The sequence below is a fragment of the Vitis vinifera genome, chromosome 1 (assembly GCF_030704535.1).
Source record: "Vitis vinifera cultivar Pinot Noir 40024 chromosome 1, ASM3070453v1".
NCBI classification, from domain to species: domain Eukaryota; kingdom Viridiplantae; phylum Streptophyta; class Magnoliopsida; order Vitales; family Vitaceae; genus Vitis; species Vitis vinifera.
Genome location: NC_081805.1, coordinates 9,039,103 through 9,056,433, shown reverse-complemented (window position 1 = coordinate 9,056,433; position 17,331 = coordinate 9,039,103). Strand labels below are relative to the sequence as shown.

At 33.2% G+C, this 17,331-nt stretch overlaps 2 protein-coding genes across 5 annotated transcripts; one reads left to right on the top strand and one right to left on the bottom strand.

Moving 5' to 3' along the window:
* Nucleotides 1-1,251: 1,251 nt before the first annotated feature.
* Nucleotides 1,252-8,248, bottom strand: LOC100267261 (uncharacterized). Of its 3 annotated transcripts, none has more exons than XM_010655122.3 (20): nucleotides 7,836-8,248; nucleotides 6,811-6,848; nucleotides 6,696-6,718; nucleotides 5,861-5,967; nucleotides 5,720-5,771; nucleotides 5,552-5,636; nucleotides 4,837-4,927; nucleotides 4,119-4,157; nucleotides 3,908-3,975; nucleotides 3,751-3,813; nucleotides 3,470-3,525; nucleotides 3,313-3,386; nucleotides 3,118-3,210; nucleotides 2,921-3,022; nucleotides 2,706-2,786; nucleotides 2,532-2,623; nucleotides 2,386-2,401; nucleotides 1,780-1,890; nucleotides 1,602-1,699; nucleotides 1,252-1,519 (listed from the first exon to the last, which is right to left on the bottom strand). In XM_010655122.3, exons 1-20 carry the CDS (start codon nucleotides 7,944-7,946, stop codon nucleotides 1,501-1,503), a joined length of 1,419 nt encoding a protein of 472 aa, XP_010653424.1. In that variant the 5' UTR covers nucleotides 7,947-8,248; the 3' UTR covers nucleotides 1,252-1,500. The 3 variants fall into 3 exon arrangements, with proteins under 3 accessions (XP_010653424.1, XP_010653421.1, XP_010653428.1); XM_010655119.3 differs by having other exon boundaries at nucleotides 1,252-1,512; XM_010655126.3 differs by lacking the exon at nucleotides 7,836-8,248 and adding an exon at nucleotides 7,488-7,829 and having other exon boundaries at nucleotides 1,252-1,512.
* Nucleotides 8,249-12,817: 4,569 nt separating this feature from the next.
* LOC104880029 (uncharacterized) lies at nucleotides 12,818-16,533 on the top strand. Of its 2 annotated transcripts, XM_019220320.2 has the most exons (11): nucleotides 12,818-12,925; nucleotides 13,015-13,101; nucleotides 13,198-13,778; nucleotides 13,891-13,975; nucleotides 14,054-14,134; nucleotides 14,237-14,329; nucleotides 14,447-14,682; nucleotides 14,779-14,854; nucleotides 15,806-15,868; nucleotides 15,957-16,004; nucleotides 16,098-16,533. In XM_019220320.2, exons 3-11 carry the CDS (start codon nucleotides 13,639-13,641, stop codon nucleotides 16,131-16,133), a joined length of 858 nt encoding a protein of 285 aa, XP_019075865.1. In that variant the 5' UTR covers nucleotides 12,818-12,925; nucleotides 13,015-13,101; nucleotides 13,198-13,638; the 3' UTR covers nucleotides 16,134-16,533. The 2 variants fall into 2 exon arrangements, with proteins under 2 accessions (XP_019075865.1, XP_059596065.1); XM_059740082.1 differs by lacking the exons at nucleotides 15,957-16,004; nucleotides 16,098-16,533 and adding an exon at nucleotides 14,948-15,067 and having other exon boundaries at nucleotides 15,806-15,893.
* The last annotated feature ends 798 nt before the right edge of the window (nucleotides 16,534-17,331 follow it).

The following is a 17,331-nucleotide window of genomic DNA, read 5'->3' as shown; positions in this document are numbered from 1 at the left end:
TATACTTTCAGGTGTATATCATATAAGATTTTCATTCATCTTAGAAAATTTATGTTATATATCAAAATCAGGACCCCTTAGTTTATAAAAAGAGGGGCAAATAAAAAAGGTAGGACTAATGTGGTGAACCTGCAATGTCTTGGCCATGGTGGACCCGCTATGTTCCCAGTGCTTTCCCACTCTTTTTTCGAACCTTTGCCTACTTGTCAACGTTTTGCCTCTCTACACTTCATCTCAACCTCACCATCAATTTCTTCATATCTACCTCAATACCCTCGTTCCCCAACCAACCCAATACTAGTGCTCCTTTCCATCACCTTTTTAATGTATGAGAATCCCATGATGTTTGCTTTTCGAGTTCTCCTGAGTTTTAAGTTATGTGTCACCTGGGTAATGGGCATTCATGCTCTTCTCAAAATTGTGCAACCAAATATTATTTGTAATAAGTACTGTACTTAGATGCTGTAATTATTGTATTACTACTAAAAATTATTTTGCATCAGTTAATCATTTTATTAAAAAAACGAAGGATTGCTTTTATGACGAATAACAAACGTTTATACATAGTAACTACCAAAAGTATCAACCGGCTCCAACTTTTTCGTGTGGTGGTGTCTATCTGAAATCCAAGGCAATCAGTCACATATATAAAGCCTCGTTTTAGGCGTTATACAAGGTATTAAAAATATTCCTGCCATTCCCTTCATAATTATAAATACAATTAATTCAGAAAAAAAAAATCTGTCAGATACCCTACTTGCCCACGCATTCGTGTATATAATTTAATTTTGATATCGATTCCTGTTTGCCTGCGTGAATATATCGGCCCTAGCGGACCGTAAACACAAAGTCGAAGATATTGTCCGGATGCCGTGTGGAGAGTTATGATAATTGGAGGCCTGGTTTTAATATTGCCAAAACAAGTTTCAAGTGTATGTTAAACACGTTGAACTTTCAAACTTCTAGACTGAGATAATAGCAAAATCTAAAACAAAGGCGTCTTCTATAGTAACATTTTGTTTTATTCCATCTGGGATACTGGGAGCAATTATAGAAAATTGGAGTCATCACTTTGGTTCTCTGCAATGACAATTTGTTTGGATAAATACTTCACTGCATATACACGTTTGGTGAACGCCTAAGGTTGATCATACAGTTGTTTGTAAGAACATGTACTTGGTGATACATGGTAAGTAAACAATACATCAGGAAATTTGTTAACATAAATAAATATTTAATCCAAATCAAGGATGGAGAAGGTAACCAGAAGCCAATTTGGAACTTCCCTCTGGCTCATGAATGCTTGAAAATAAGGTTGTGACAGTGTCATTAATATATGTGGGGAACAAACAAATTTCATCAATCAAATCATTGGAGCCACTATTAACTGTCACAGTGTCACTACATGAGAGAGGTTAAGCAAAATTAGTGCACTCACATTGTTGGGGAAGATTTATACTCCTACAATTGTCCATGGAATTCCTTTGTTATATTTGTCTGTCATCTCCAAATCTGGAAACTATTTTGAATACATGATATGTACATATTTCAACTGCAACCAAGTTGGGGCATGGAAAAGGTCAAACAATGGTAAGACTTACCTTCTGCGTTTCTTCTTCTCAGGTGTGTCATGTACTTGGGCTTTCATTCTATATGTCTTTAGCTGAAAATTTTCAAAGGCCTCAGAAACTGCTTCCACCTGTACAATATCATCCATAGCTTCAATCATGAGAAGATAACTTCATGATTTAACAATTAGATGGGTTTCTTTTCACAAACCAGTTCAGGCTTTTTAGAGTACACCCTCACAATTCTATCTTCGTAACCTGCAGGCAGCAAGTGACTGATGCGATCATCTTGTATGGGGAACTTCTCATCACTCTCAAAATCCTGCTAATACCCAAGCTGTCAAGTCTACCATATGCAACTAACAAACCATCCTCAGAAAGAGAGAACATTATATGACAAAGTAATCAATCTAAAAGCAACTGCCAGATGAAACCGATCCTGCTTTTTTTTACCACTGTTGGGCTAGGTCAGCATTCCTTAATCGTTTATTCAAGTGGGTTCAGTTTGACAGCAACACCAACATTTTTACATGGTATTGGCTAAAGGATTCTGCTTTTCAATGTAGGATCACCCCACCCACTCTATCTTAACAAACCATTAACATATTCAAATAAGAGGAGGCTTTTTGTGCATTTCTACTATGCTAAAAATCATTGAGGATATTGGCATGCATCATCATATCTCTGCCAAATTCCATCCTTTGCTAAAATTTGCTGCTTTGCCGAAATTCAATTGGTTATATCCATCTTTAATCAGGTTTGAAAGGAACATATAAAAAAAATGCACAGATTATATAAATGAAAGCGATTTTAGTACCTTGAAAAATTTGATGCTGAATTTTCCACACATGCAGAGTAGAGAAGGCCATTGTTAAAACAAGATGAGCACCCAAAATCCATCAGAGTTCCAAGGAAAAAAAAAAAAAGAACAATTGTATTATTAACAGATTATTTCCCAGGTACCTTTCCAGAGGGTTGTTCCTCCCACGTGTCAAGTTAATCCTGACATTGCTCACAGAAACATCATCTTCTTTTAGAGTAATGCTGCTATTTTTCTGGTTGGAAATTGACTCTGTAAGGGATCATGTGTCTATCATCTGGGGAAAGAACCAAAAAATATAATAAAGTTCATAGCACCTGAGAACAAATAATATCTTGGGGAGTGATGTCTTTGAAGTGCTCCAGCCTATCCTTTGGAACAGAGAATTCATTGCAGAACTGCAACAATTGTAGTTATTGTGTAAATAAGTATTAGCAATTACTCTTATAATAGAAAAGCTCCTGAATCATACAAACAATTACAATTTCAAAGATTATTTTTCCTTCTGTCTTGATAGCATGCTAACACATACCTGATACAGATCCCTTCTCCGAATCCGTAGGATCAAATCTCTAGATTCCTTCAGCTCTTGGTCAGGAGCAGTTTCAATGGTTTTTAATATTGAGTCATCTAACTGCAGTTTGTTCAAAGATGGAGAATATTAGAGCTACATACATACAGCTCAAATCCTTGTCATAATTGAGACTAGAGCTCTGTCAAGCCAAAAACCTTCCAATATTCTGCTGGTTGATCGATGAAGGATGAAATCTTAAGATGATCATTTGCTTTTAACAGTGCATCTATCACCATGAGCTCTATTGCCTAGAAAAGGTAGTTCTTACAATTCAATGCATTTAGTGTTCAAAAACTGATTAAACAAGTAGCTGTGAAATTCCAGATAAAAATGTAGATCCAGTTTCGCACCTTTACTTTTGCATGCATATAGACTGTTCGATGCAGATCAGCACGAGTGGCAAATAACTTGTGGATTGTAAGATCTGAACAATTCATTAAACATAAACTGAAGAGTACAATGACTATCAATATAATGTGATGAAAATAATCTGAAACAAGCACTGACATTCCTTAGCACGATAGCATATCTCATCATCTATTACTCGCATCGTCTCCAATAACCTGACAGGTTTTTTTTTTGGTGAGAGAGACAGAGAGAAGGCTATATCGAAAGTTAGTCATTTGAGTGAAATATAATAATATCATGCTGACATGATACAAAACACCCAGCTCATAATAAACTTCCCACACACAATCATACAAATTTCTAGTAAATGAACTGAAAATTCTAACTTCTAATATGTGCCCATTAACAAGATCAAACCACTTGAATATTTCTGCATATACCTACGAAACTCAAAATTGCAACCTAAACCACAAGCCCTGGAATCACGAACAATGTAATCAAACCTGCAAGAAAAAGATGCAATCTATAACTCTCTTATGTCAAGACCATAGCTATCAATAAAAAATGACTAACAAATTAAGTAAACAAATGACTAACTTGTCAACATCTATTCCATTTCGACCATTTGCAACAATATCATATAAGAAACGCTTCTCTTTCATGCTCTACATTTTGAAAGTATAAGAAAAAGAGCACGGTAAGATGCTTAAGATATTAAATTAGAGATAGAAACACAAAAAAAGATGTCCAAAAGTTGCAATCAGATTAATAATAATAGTAATAAAACCTAAACTGCCAGATCACTTACTTCCGATGAAGCATATTCAGAGCCAGCAACTACCATTTCCTGTTAAGAAAACAGAGATTCGTCATGGCAGAGGAAGGTCATAAGTCTATAATTGTTTCTTTGTTAAGTGATTTGGATGTTTATTTAGGTCTCTTTTTTCCCCTTTCAAACAAATCGAAATGATTGAAGTTTTTCTATTTGGAATCGTGTTAGGTCTAATTCCTATATTTCACTGGATTCTTCGTAACTGCATATTTACAAGACAATGGCGTTAAAGCCATCTGATAAGTGATAAAGTAGTAGAGGGCTTGAGCACAATGCTCTAATAAGCCTTTCTTTTATGCTTTGGAATGAAGCATTATTCAAAGACAGTAGGCAATGCACTATAAGGAAGTGAAATAGGGTTGGCAGATGTAGGCTTCTCTTTTATTGAATAAGTCTCCTCTCATAGGCCCCTCTTTTTGTGTTGTGACAACAAGGCATTCCAAGGCTATAGTCTATAATTGGTTTTCTCATACCATTGATGTACTTAATTCTACCATTTCTTTAGGTGTACACAGATATCAATACAATTTCCAAGGGTCAAACTGAACTTGCTATCCCAAAATGCAAACATGCAAAGATGTCAATGATTTGATGAATATTTGAAAGGATGCATTAACCAAAACAAGAGTCAATCCAAATGAAAGGAGGTGAAAAAATAAAAGTAAAACGAGTGACTATTTAAAAATGAAATAACCTTTGTTTTCTTAAGGCTTTCAGAATCAATTTCAATATTGTGTTCATCAACGATGTGGTCTATCATCTTCAGAGACATTTCCTCATGAGACCTGGAAAAATCGAGTGAAAGCATTATCAACAAAATAGAATGACCACTTGCCAATTGAGGTTACCAAAAACCCATGCCAAGGTTTTATAAAAATTTAAAAAAAAAAAAGAAGAAAAAAAGATGAAAAATAAAATAAAAAGAATATTGTGTTCCATATCTCAAACAAACATCAATTTATCATGATTCAATACAGTCATGCATCATGTATGTCCTAGAAAGAAAAACAAGACAGCTGAATGTCTTAGTACTAAGTGAAAAGACATTCAAGAGTAGAATCCACACAAACAAGAAATAGTTCCCATGATTGATTGATTTCCTTCTTAATTTCTTGACTAAATTGTAATACAATGCATATAGTAAGAGGTGTTCCAAAGAAGATTTTGCTACATTCGATAATTTAGTGATCCAGCCAATATTATAAAAGCATCATCCATTCAAGGGTCCATGGGTTTTTGTTTCAGGAATAGCATTTTCACCATTTATCAACTTAAAATGAAGATTGCATTCATTGTAGATGTAAGATTCAAGGCATGAAAAATGCAAACAATCATATGCTTATTTAAATTTTCATGTAATTGAAGTTATAAAAAAATGTATTCTGCTAAAGAATGTAAGAAAGAATTACCATTTGGAGCCATTAAGAACCCGGGGAAGAAATGCCTGCTCAAACGTGTGGCTGAATGGTCCATGGCCCACATCATGCAGTAGCCCTACACAGAGAACCAAAAAATTAAAAAAGGTGAAATCAGATAAACTAGAACATAACAATTTTATAACAAATTCAGTTAATTACCAGCAAGTTTTACTGTCTGTATATCAAATGGGTCAATTCCAAGCTCCAATCCCTACAAGGATGACATGTGTGTAAAGAGAATGTTTTCACTAATACAGTCCACAACAAGGAGAACAATCAGGCCACAAGGACATATTCTACTTGGTAAGCTTGAAGTTTATGAACAGCTTCCCCCGCCAGCCAATAAACACCTAGTGAATGCTCAAACCGAGAATGTACAGCCCCTGGGTAGACCATGTGTGCTACACCTGAATACAAGTATAAAATTCAACTTAATTTTAAGTCTACCTAAACTGCATTAGGATAGCAACATATCTGCAAAAGGAAGTTTGACAAGTGAGAATGCATTGGAGATGGATTGCAGCATGAATTCTTCTATTAGGCAACTAAGCTTGCAAAATTTTAGCAGTTTTCATAAGGCAGGAAGTGCAGTCACCTGAACTTAATAAGTGAAAAGGCTAACATCCACATGGAGTAGTTCAATGATATTGCAGCAAGTGGCATAGGTTCTATAGTCATTATTCTAGGAACAAATATTATTCAACATCTTTCTAAATTCATAAGATATCAGCACTCCAAAGACTACTCATATTACGGAAATCAGTTATCTATGCTACATGTTGATCTTACATGCCATGAATGTGGAAAAAAAAATGATATTATATATCATATATGCGAAAAAGAAACTTCAATAGTGAGAACCAAATGTAATATTTAACGTGACATAAAAAACAAGGGAAAACTTGTGATAAACAATACTTATGCAAGCAATATGGATCCCACAGATTGAGAATATAAGTGACACTAACTTTGTCCACTCTAAATGGTATAGGCATTTAAACCTTCCTCAAGAAGCAGAAAGAAGATGATAGCTTCTCAACACTGAATCACAAAAGTGACAAACAAGAAAAATTTGAATTCAAAACTATCTCTAGAACTAATCTTCTAGATGATCCTAGAAGAGGTCAAGACTCACCTAGTTGCTTCAGATCTCGAAGTCTGCAGTAACAAAATCATCCAAGGATTAGTCACAACTATGACTATTAGAAGTAAACAGGAAAATAAACCCCTATTACATAAATCATACTTGCCTCTGGAACTCTTCAGTGTCAATAAACTTCATAAAGAGCTGCAATCATCCAAAAGAAAGTGGCTAAATTACATTATATGCAATCCAAGAACAGAGCAAGAGTGTTCTAATCGCACATCAATGATTTGGCGAAAATGGGGTTCTGTTCAGGTTTCAAGTATCTGAGGAGGCACTGTAATTGCGATCTAATATTGTATAATATAGTAAAAGCCAAGCCAAAATGTCAAGCCAGTCAATCTTTTAAGGAAGAATATTACACAAAAGTTTTGCATCTCAACAAATTATCAAGTGAAAGAAGATGAGATTAGTCGGGGTACCGAAAATAAATTTGAAGGATTAGACCATATCAGAGAGAAGAGAGTATTTTACAGGTCATTATCACGATTTTATGCATATTTTATTGCTGTTGTATGTCTTTATCAATAATTTCCTGAAATATTTAATAAAATCTTAAAAACACATCCATGAATTTAAGTTCTTCTCTAATTGAATTATTAAGCTGGGGATCTTGTATCAAAAAGTCCTCATGATTCGTTATCTACCTTCCCACCCTTGTCATCCTTGTATATATATATATATATATATATACATATTTTCGCTTCTTAATAATGAAATTCCTGAACGCTCTGTTTGGTTGCGGAGAAACGAGAGGAAACTAAAATAACAGGAAAATTACACCTTATATTTTTGTCGTTCCAACAAACTGAAAGAAAAAACTCCGTTCAACTCTGTTGAATCTCGCAAAATTATTTTTAGAGCTGAGTAACTGAGTGATCAGCTTTTCCAATTTCTTAGAAACTCAATTTTCTCTTCGTCATAGGAAACGTGAAATGCTTCATCTAACTCCAGTTACTCCACCGTGAAGAACAAAACAAATGGAAGCAGAAAATTGATGGAACAGGTCTCCGTTTATCGGCACCGAGAAGGCCAAGTCGAAAACAGAAAACAAATGAAAAGATATCGTAAATGAATCCAGAAGGTGATTAGGGAAAGAAAGATATAGAAAAAGCTCAATGAAAGTGGTACCGGATCGAGATAGATGTTGCCGTGAACGTTGTCGTGAACGTGCTTGGAGAATCTGCGGTCGTGGGCGGACGTGAAGCTTGAGAGCTTATCATGGTTACACAAGGCTCCCATCGCTGATTGTTGCTCAGAGAGAGAGAGAGAGAGAGAGAGAGAGTAGCGTTTGAGACGGGAGTAGAGAAGGTCTGGAAGAGTGGTGGTAGGATGCCGCCAAAATGCTTTGATAGCCGAGTGTGAGGGGTTAAAGGGTTGAGTTTAGAATTTCCAAGATTGTCATTTATTTATTTATTATAGTGAGTTTAAAGGGCGGGGGCGTTTCGATGAATTAATTAATTAATATGTAACTGGACAAACTCTAGGCGTCGCCTAAACGCATGATCCGCTACGGAAGCGACAGCAGACAAAGCACCAAAGCAGAAGCATGAAGCATGTACCGCCTAATCCTCCGACACCTTTGTCACCCATCACTTCACTGGAGAGCTTCAACAGTGATCATCACACAGGACATACAACTTTGCTTTCCATTGTACGCATGTCCTGACTCCTGCCCATTACTCCTCCTACTCATACGATAAATCGTTTTCCCATTTTCATAAGTTTTAAATTAAATCAAATTCTACCACAATTATCTCAGACTGTCATCTCTCTAAATTATCCTAGATTATTGCAGGAAAATTCTCTTCAGAGTACAAAGCCAAGCATCGGGCCTCATTGTAATTCTTTTTCCACTGCAGGTGATTCGGAAGGGCGTCATCATGACGTTAGACGGGGTCCACATCTCTTAAATTCCTGACAGGAACCCATTCACAAAGACATTTTGTCCCAAGCACTAAACAGTATCGATGCCAAAAGAAGGAATTTATGTAACCATACTCTCTAAGGGGTAAAATTTTACTTTTTGGAAACTTTATTTTTTATTTTTCAAATTCAATGAATTTTATGAAAAATAAACCATTTTTCATATACTGTAATAGTGATATTGAGGGCCCTTCCAAAAATACCCTCATACACTTTGATATAATCAATTACTCAGAAAAGTCATATTTCACTTAAGCCAATGACATGTAGACACTCCACGTGGCAATATTTTTTAAAAAATATTTACTAAAATATAATAGTGAGATTTACCCGAAATCATTTCTTCTATGTTGAATCAAAGCCCTAAATCCCTTCTTCTCTCTTTGAATCAAACCCCCTAAATCCCTTCTTCTCTCTTGAACCAAACCCCAACTCCAAAAACCTATATTTTTTCACTTTCTTTCACAGCGACAATTCACGAGGGGAGCTTGCAGTGAAAACAGAGAGAGGTGGTCTGAGCTGAGATGAGCTTTCCCAGGTACGAATGTAATGGATTTATGAGTTAATTTGGGTTGGTATTGTTGCTTGTTGAGATCTTTGACAGAAAATTAGGTAATTTTTTAAAAATATCACCGAGATTTCGGTATTAATGGGTATTTTTTACCCATTTTTCAGGAAAAAAATAAAAATACGGGAAATGTCATTGAAACTAGTGAGGTTGTAAGTTTGTAACTGTCAAAAAATAAAAATAAAATTCTAAGGTTTAAGCTTTAGCTCTTAAAAAGAGGCTTTGATGGAAATAAAAGGAAAATTTGATTAATTAAAGAAATAGTGTATTTGAACTCCACTTACCAGTCCAGCCCGCACACGCACACAGATCCACAATTTGAGGGCAAAGGTTGTGGTTTTCAACGTGGCTCAAAAATCGTGGATTTAGGGTTTGTAGAATTTAAATCGAATGGCACAAAAGCAATCAATTTAAAGAAATAGTGTATTTGAACTCCACTTACCAGCCCGTACACGCACACAGATCCACAATTTGAGGGCAAATGTTGTGGTTTTCAGCGTGGCTCAAAAATCGTGGATTTAGGGTTTGTAGAATTTAAATCCAATGGCACAAAAGCAAATAGAACCCTAGAATAGATCCAGAAAACACAGGGAGCAACAAAATAAAAGAATTTTTTTTTTTTTTTTAGTTTTCCTTGGGAGTTTTGATGGATTTCTCTCGGAAATCAAACGAGGATGAATTTTCCCGGAAATCGAATGGGGGATGGATTTTCTTGGGAAGCAAACTGGGGTTGAAAAGAAATATTAATAACATGATTAGATTAGTACCTGCGAGGATTGAGAGTGGCAGAGGAAATAGGGCATGATGCTTGCCTGGAGAAGAATTTAGCAAAGGGGCTTCTTGATGCCTCACTCGTGGTGGCCGTCTTTTGTTTGTTTTTTAGATATAGTATAAAAATAAAAAGGAAACAAATCATAAGAACAATATTATAAATCAAAATTATTAATTATTAATTATAAATAATTATTAATTATCCATCTTTATTTTGGTTAAATCAAAATTTCAATTTTTATCAGTAATATTTTATAAATTAAAATTAATTTGATAAGATAAATTATTAATAATATTAATTATTTAAATAAATTAATGTTAATAGAAAATTTTGTTACCATATATTTTTAATACAAATGTAGAAAATTTTTAAATGGTAGGTTACTCTTTTCTTTCAATAGTTTTGTAACTTCATTAATTTTGTAAATATTGGTCTTTTTGTTGTTTGATGGATATTGTAGTTTAAAATGTGAAATGATCTCTATTTGTTTATGTAGATTTGTTTCATTTATGACAATTCATCTTGATGGCGCTAACTTCATGGGTCATATGAAGTGAATTGTAGGATTACGTACTTTTTAGTGAAACAGAGGTTTGAGGACTATGATTTTTATTGAATTGGATTTTGATATGTCATATTTTCTTTTATAGCTATTTTTGTAACCATATCAATGTTGGGGCCACCGATCTTGTTGTTTGTTGAATAAAGTAGTTTAAAACAATATGACTTTTATTTATCAATATAAAAAAATATTATATTTTAATTTACGAAAAAATCAAAATTTACATGAACTGTTATATATATACATTATATATATATATACAAAAACTAACCTCGTTAATTCTGGAGCTTATCCGTTACAATAACTTTTTTTCTCAAAACTGATTGGTTGACAAAGAAAATTCCAATATTATCTTCATTTATTTAAAAATAATTTAAAATGCATGCACTTTTTAATTTATGATTTAATTATTCCCAAAAATAGCCCTTTACTTGTCATGTCATCCTAATCCATTGACAATTAGAATCCTTTGTATAAATATTTCCATTCTTTTTAGATATTTTTATTATTATTATTATTATTATTATTATTATTATTATTACTTTATTATTTTATTATTTTATTATTTGGGAATTTTTTTTCTCTAGAAACATTATAAAGTAAGAATTTGAAAAAAAAAAACAAAATTTATTATAGTATTAATAAGTTAAAAATAGATTCAAATTCTTGATAATAAATAAACCAATAATAAATTTCTACTTATTATATAATATTAATAATTGTTTAATATAATAATGAATAAAATTTGTTATTAGAGTTTTTCAATAATAAATTTGTTATAATATTAAAATAATTATATATTACGAAGTTTATTCTTTATTATTTAATAAACAATCTTATTACTTTTTGAATTGATAATTAAGATTAAATATGATTTGTTTGACAATATTTCCTAAACTTTTAGAAAACTAAAATAAGAATCCTATAAGGTGTTTGTTTCTAGAGGAAAAAAAATCTTAAATAATAAAATAATAATAATAAAAAATCTAAAATAATAAGGAAACATTTATATGGAGGAGTGTAGTTGTCAATTGATTTGAATAATATAAAAAATAAAATGACATTTTTTGGAATAATTGGATAACTCAGTGCATGTATTTCAAATTATTTTTAAATAGATGAAGATAATACTAATTTAAAATATTTGGGATTCTTTTTACCATATATTTTCTTATTAGTGAATCAAATCCCACTTTTCCCTAAACTATATTGATTTGGTTAGATGAGTATGTAACTTTGAGCCATATCATTTGTTTAATTGGCTGACCCACTAAAATGCACATTGTCTGTTTTTTTTTTTTTTTGCAGTGGGTATCATAGTGGGTGACCCTATATATAACAATTTCACCCTTATTGATAACCATATTATTGAAAGGCTAGAGGAAATCGATTTCAATGATTTTCATTTACATGATATAACAAAATGTTTCCCATTTCTTTGTTAATATATGTTATATTTGTGTAATAATTATGATGAATGTATATAGGAACACTATATTCACGTTCACATGTCTTTAACATTTGATTAATTTATTAATGAATTATGGTTGTTTAATGCAGTGATAATATGAACATACGGTGTCGTTGTTCTGGCCGTAGATTCCTCTCTGGAATCCATTTGCTCTCAGAAGTGAAGAAGGATGTAATAAGAGAACTTGGTTTTGGTGGGCTATTGCAATTAGGTTGTAAGGAGGTTAATTTAGATTTATGTTTTTGGTTGATAAAAAACACAAACATTGCTTATTCCCAACTCGAGTTATTTGGGGGTAAGAAGGTTTCTTTGACATGTCATGATGTTGGGATGACGATGGGCATTCCACATAGTGGAAGAAAGTTAATTGTTGAGAAGGCAAGTGTTAAAGCTAGTCAAATGCTGAGTTTGCAAGAAATAGAGTCAATGATGGTTGGCATTGATGATATGGAGGAATTTAAGCGGGTCTTCTTGATTTTTTCTTGTGCAACCTTATTGGCACCCACATCTCGTTTGGAAGGTAGTCACTCGTTATGGTATACACCCCGAGAGCAGTTACTTGGGAACATAAATTGGGGAGAATGTCTTAGAATTTTTTATTCAAGCTATACATGAACATAGGAGGAAGGAAAGTGTTTGGATTAAAGGGTGTTTGATGTTTCTACAAGTAACTTTTTGTCTTATTTATAAGTATATGTCCATTGTATTAGATATTCAATAATGGTTATACACTATGTTGGCCATGATGTTACCACTAATTATGTCTTATATAATGCAACAGATATTCTACTTTTCAATATCTAATTTTCCAACCATGTATGTTGAACTTACCACTCCTCGCATTGCTGCATGGAATGATTTTTTGGTCAAGCAACGCATCAAGTTGGAGTTAGAAATGCTTGGAGGATTTGGCAAAGTTGAGGTATAATTAGCTTTTAGTTATATTAAGATAGTTGATTACCATTGTAATTAGATTATTGGGATGACAATTTACATGTTTTGCAATGATAGTTGGTTAGCACATCGGCGGAGCAAGATGAAACAGAAAAAAATAAGGCTCCTGCAGTTGATGACCCAGATGAGAATGAAGACTTTGATGTAATCCTTCATACCTAATGACTATGAATAGTAACTTATATAAAGGCTTAGTTTAAATATATGTCATTTAATGTTCCTTCATTATGTTTGACTTAGGTTATTTGTGCTCGCATGGAGGCAACACAACGTCAAATCACTGATGCACAAAGTCATCTTAATAGTCTTATTGCATCATACAATTATGACGTGAAAGTATCGAGGACTCGTTTCACCTCTTCACACTATCGCACAGATGAAGGCCAACCGTCAAATTTTCATGAACATGTTAATGAAAGTGGTGCACCATTTTATACAAATAATCCACAACATTCACCTGTTCATTCTGGTGGTCAAAGAAGATCTTCTGAAGATGACCTTGGATGTACAAATGAAGGGGTGTCAGAAAGACCCAACGTAGAAGATGGTGTGTTCTTTTCAAACGAGGATCCCCTTCACCCTGGGCCACACAATATGTTGGTGTTAGTGCAATCGTGCATGAGCACCAATGTGGATGTAGCACCACAAGCCTCAGAAGAAATATGACCACGAAGAGTAAAAATGAAAGTACGTCGTCATAGGCAACGAGCAGCTGTGTGCAAGTTACCTTTTGTACAATTATGTGTATCAAAATTTAAAAGGTTGACGGAGGAAGAGACACATGTTGCCGACTATGTGTTTGATGAGTCAAAAGATCCTAGGTTAGTCCCAAATCACACGTTTAGCAAGTATTGTTCTTAAAAGACTATGATTATGGATTTGTCTAGAAAACAAAAAAAATTACTCATGTCTTGTGTTTCATGTGATTAATAGTGAGATGCTTTGTGCATATGGTGGCTATGGCGTGACACGGGAACAACTTCAATGCTTAGTAGGGGAGAGCTTCATTGATATTCCGGTAAGGTTTATGATAAATAAGAAAAAATACCTTCATCTTTCCATTGATCATTTTAACTAATGAAGAGGCATTATGTAGGTGATTTCCATGTTTTGTCAATACATGAATGCAAAAGAAGAGAATCCTTCTCGCAGACACTTTTTTAATCCATACTTTGGGGTGAGGTTTTTTCCTCGAGTACACCAAATCTTGTCCCTAATATAAGATGCATGTATAGTTTTAGTCATACATTGTTACTATAATCTCAACAACTTTTTACAGGAAATATGTGGTTCAATGAGCAAGTCTACCTCAAAATCAACACTCAAGAAAAGATTAGGTAGCTATTGTGTTAATCTTGAATATTGCAACCAGGTAATGCTTGACTATTGTATTGATTACATAGATTGATGACAATTTTTTAATAATTTCTAATTTATATTTCAAATATTTAAGCCTTCATTGTTGTTATGATGATTGTCTGTTTTGTAGTTTTATATCCCCTTATTCCAATTTAATGAATGGGTCATCACGGTAATCAATTTGGAGGCTACAAGGGTGGATCTACTTTCATCATATAATAGCATTCAACGTGTTCACTTTGTTAATGAAGCTTTCAAAGTAGTTGGATTTATGTCGCAGTTATTAAAAAATTCCTTCAAACGGAATGATGTGAATATAAATAATTTACATCCACAGTATGCAGATATCGTTGGCGATCCAAAATTGTTAGTTACATATATTTTTTTTTTTCATGTATTCATTTTCAATCCTAATTGGGTCCTATGTTAATTACATGTCACAAATCATACTTGTTATTGCAGATGTCATACTGGGATGTATGCTATTCTCTATATGCAACATTGGGATGGAAGTGGTCTTAATAGAACCATTAATTCTGTAAGTTGTTAAATATGATGTTATGTTTTTATTTTCAAATGTACATGTTAAATGTTACCGGGATGTAGGGTCTAACATAAGTTTAATGTGTAGGAACGCATGAGCCTTGAAAGATTGAAATTTGCAACTCATATGGTTCTTGATAGTGAAAACGAAATTGGTGAAATGGTTACAACTAATATTTGGTCAACCAAGGATGCAGAATAGTATTGGGTAACCTTCACAATTAATTTCTTTTGTTTTATTTCATTCAATTTTTTAACTATACATTCAAATTTAAACTTCAACTTGGTCATCGATAGTGAATAATAGATTTTGAGGCTATGTCATGTCTTTTTTATGGTACAATAGAAGGGATAAGTTATCAAGACTGCTTTCAATGCATGCATGGTTCATTTGACTACTAGGTTAGGTGCTATCTCCTCCCTATATATATAAAACTATAGTAAATGACATTTTTATTTTTTAAGGTTATATTATTGACAATTTCTTTATGCTTCCATAAATTGTTTGTGCTATTCCATATAACCTGTTTAAATCAGTTGATAATATTGTAATGACATGGTATGGTTGCTTAAACTTATCCCCAATTTTCTATGTTTATGTATAATCATGAGCTAATTATTAGATAATTCAACAACCCTATAAACCAATTTGGTCAAATGGCTATATTTTCTGTTTAGCTGAAAGAATCCTTGCTACCATCTTATTGTGGGTTTGGCTGTCTCGCATCTATAAAGCAATTGATACTAAACTTAGTTTAGAGTGATTTTTGATGGTTAAACATTTAATAAGACAAAGGATGACTCGTTCCTACATTAATATTTCCTAGGAGAGTGTTGTGGAAGGAACCCTCTAAAAGAATAAGTTCCTTCATTACTCATAAGCTTTATAGGTTTTTATTATGTTTTATTTACATCTTGTGGTTAACTGTACTTCTCTTATCTTTAGGAGGTGACTGATAAGCTGATTGAGGAGGATGAATTTGATGCAGATCAAAAAGATGCATTTAAGGTGATCTGTAATTGATGATATGCATGTAACTGATTGCTCTTGCATGTAATTAACCATACCATGAACTTAAATTGTTTTGGTTGCTCAGAATTTTGTCAAAGACAATGTTCGAGAGACAAAAAAAGCCAATAGACAGGTATTTTATAACAGATGCCAATCGTTGCAATAGTTTTGGTCTTGCACATAAATTTCAAATATGTTGAGTACTTGTCAATTCCTTTTCTTGTAGGCTAGAGAAGCTCGAAAAAAGGCCTTGCAGAAATGAGTTAGTAGACTAAAGTAGCATTTGAAAACATGAAGTTTAACAAGTTCTACTCAGTCCAGACTGATGATACTCCTGACATATCAAATGTTAAGGTACAATTTATTTTTTCTTTTGCAAAAGCTAATATTATTAACACCGCCTAATTAAAAGAAGGTGCACAAATGTACACAAGAAGTTTAGAAATTAGACATAAATGCAATTAGATTGAGAGATTAACAAAAGCACCTCTATATAATCATCAAGAGCCCAACCAATCAACACAATCTAATATGGACAGTCATGTTAAAAGCCAGAGAGAGCATAAGAAAGAATTTGTTAGAGTTTGTTCCGATTATTCTTCATTGACAAAAACTCTAAAATGTTAAGGTACAATTTTGAACATTTCTTCTATTGAAAGAACAGAATATATTCGACGCTACTATTTTTGTTTCTCCATATGAGACTATTGGTAGCCTATGAATCTTGTGCATTTTGAAGCTGGCCTTGATGCGATATTCAAGATCATGGTGTATTGCTATAAGTCGTTCCCTACATAAATAGTCAAAAAATAATCTCTTGATGGAATATATGTTTAATTTATTTATCTGTTCCATGCTAACATAACATGTCTGCTATTTTAATATCAACTAACTGATCGCCCAAAAGCTTTGTCATTATGTGGCCATTTTTTTTCCTTGGTATCCAAATGGATCAATATGACACTATTTCTAAATGGTTTGACTTTTACTTAGCTAATTAAGTTGAGTTTTTTTCTGTTGAGTCACCTTGTTTTCACTTGGCCATGGTTTATTGAGGGTATGTTTTGCCATCCATTCTTTGAATAAGTACAAAAAATAGTTGATTGGTTGTAGCATATCAATGAATTTGGCCTCTTCTATTAGAGCAGACACTTGTTAATGAATGCTAATTGCATTATCTTATTTGTGCCCTCTCTACATATTTTTCAGGAAATAAGTATGACTCGTTAATCTTTAAATAGTAATTATTGTTGTTTGGAATGCCTTTCAGGCACCGTTTATAAACAAGTATTATGGGAAAGCTCATGAAGTTCTGTGATTGGGCTCATCAACCACCAGTATTTCTACTGCAAAAGATGCCAATTGGTTTGCATTGGGGACTATAGCTAGCTATTGATTCTAGGATATGTTTCATGATGAAAGTTCATAATGGAACCCTAAATGTGTGCTAAATCTGGTGG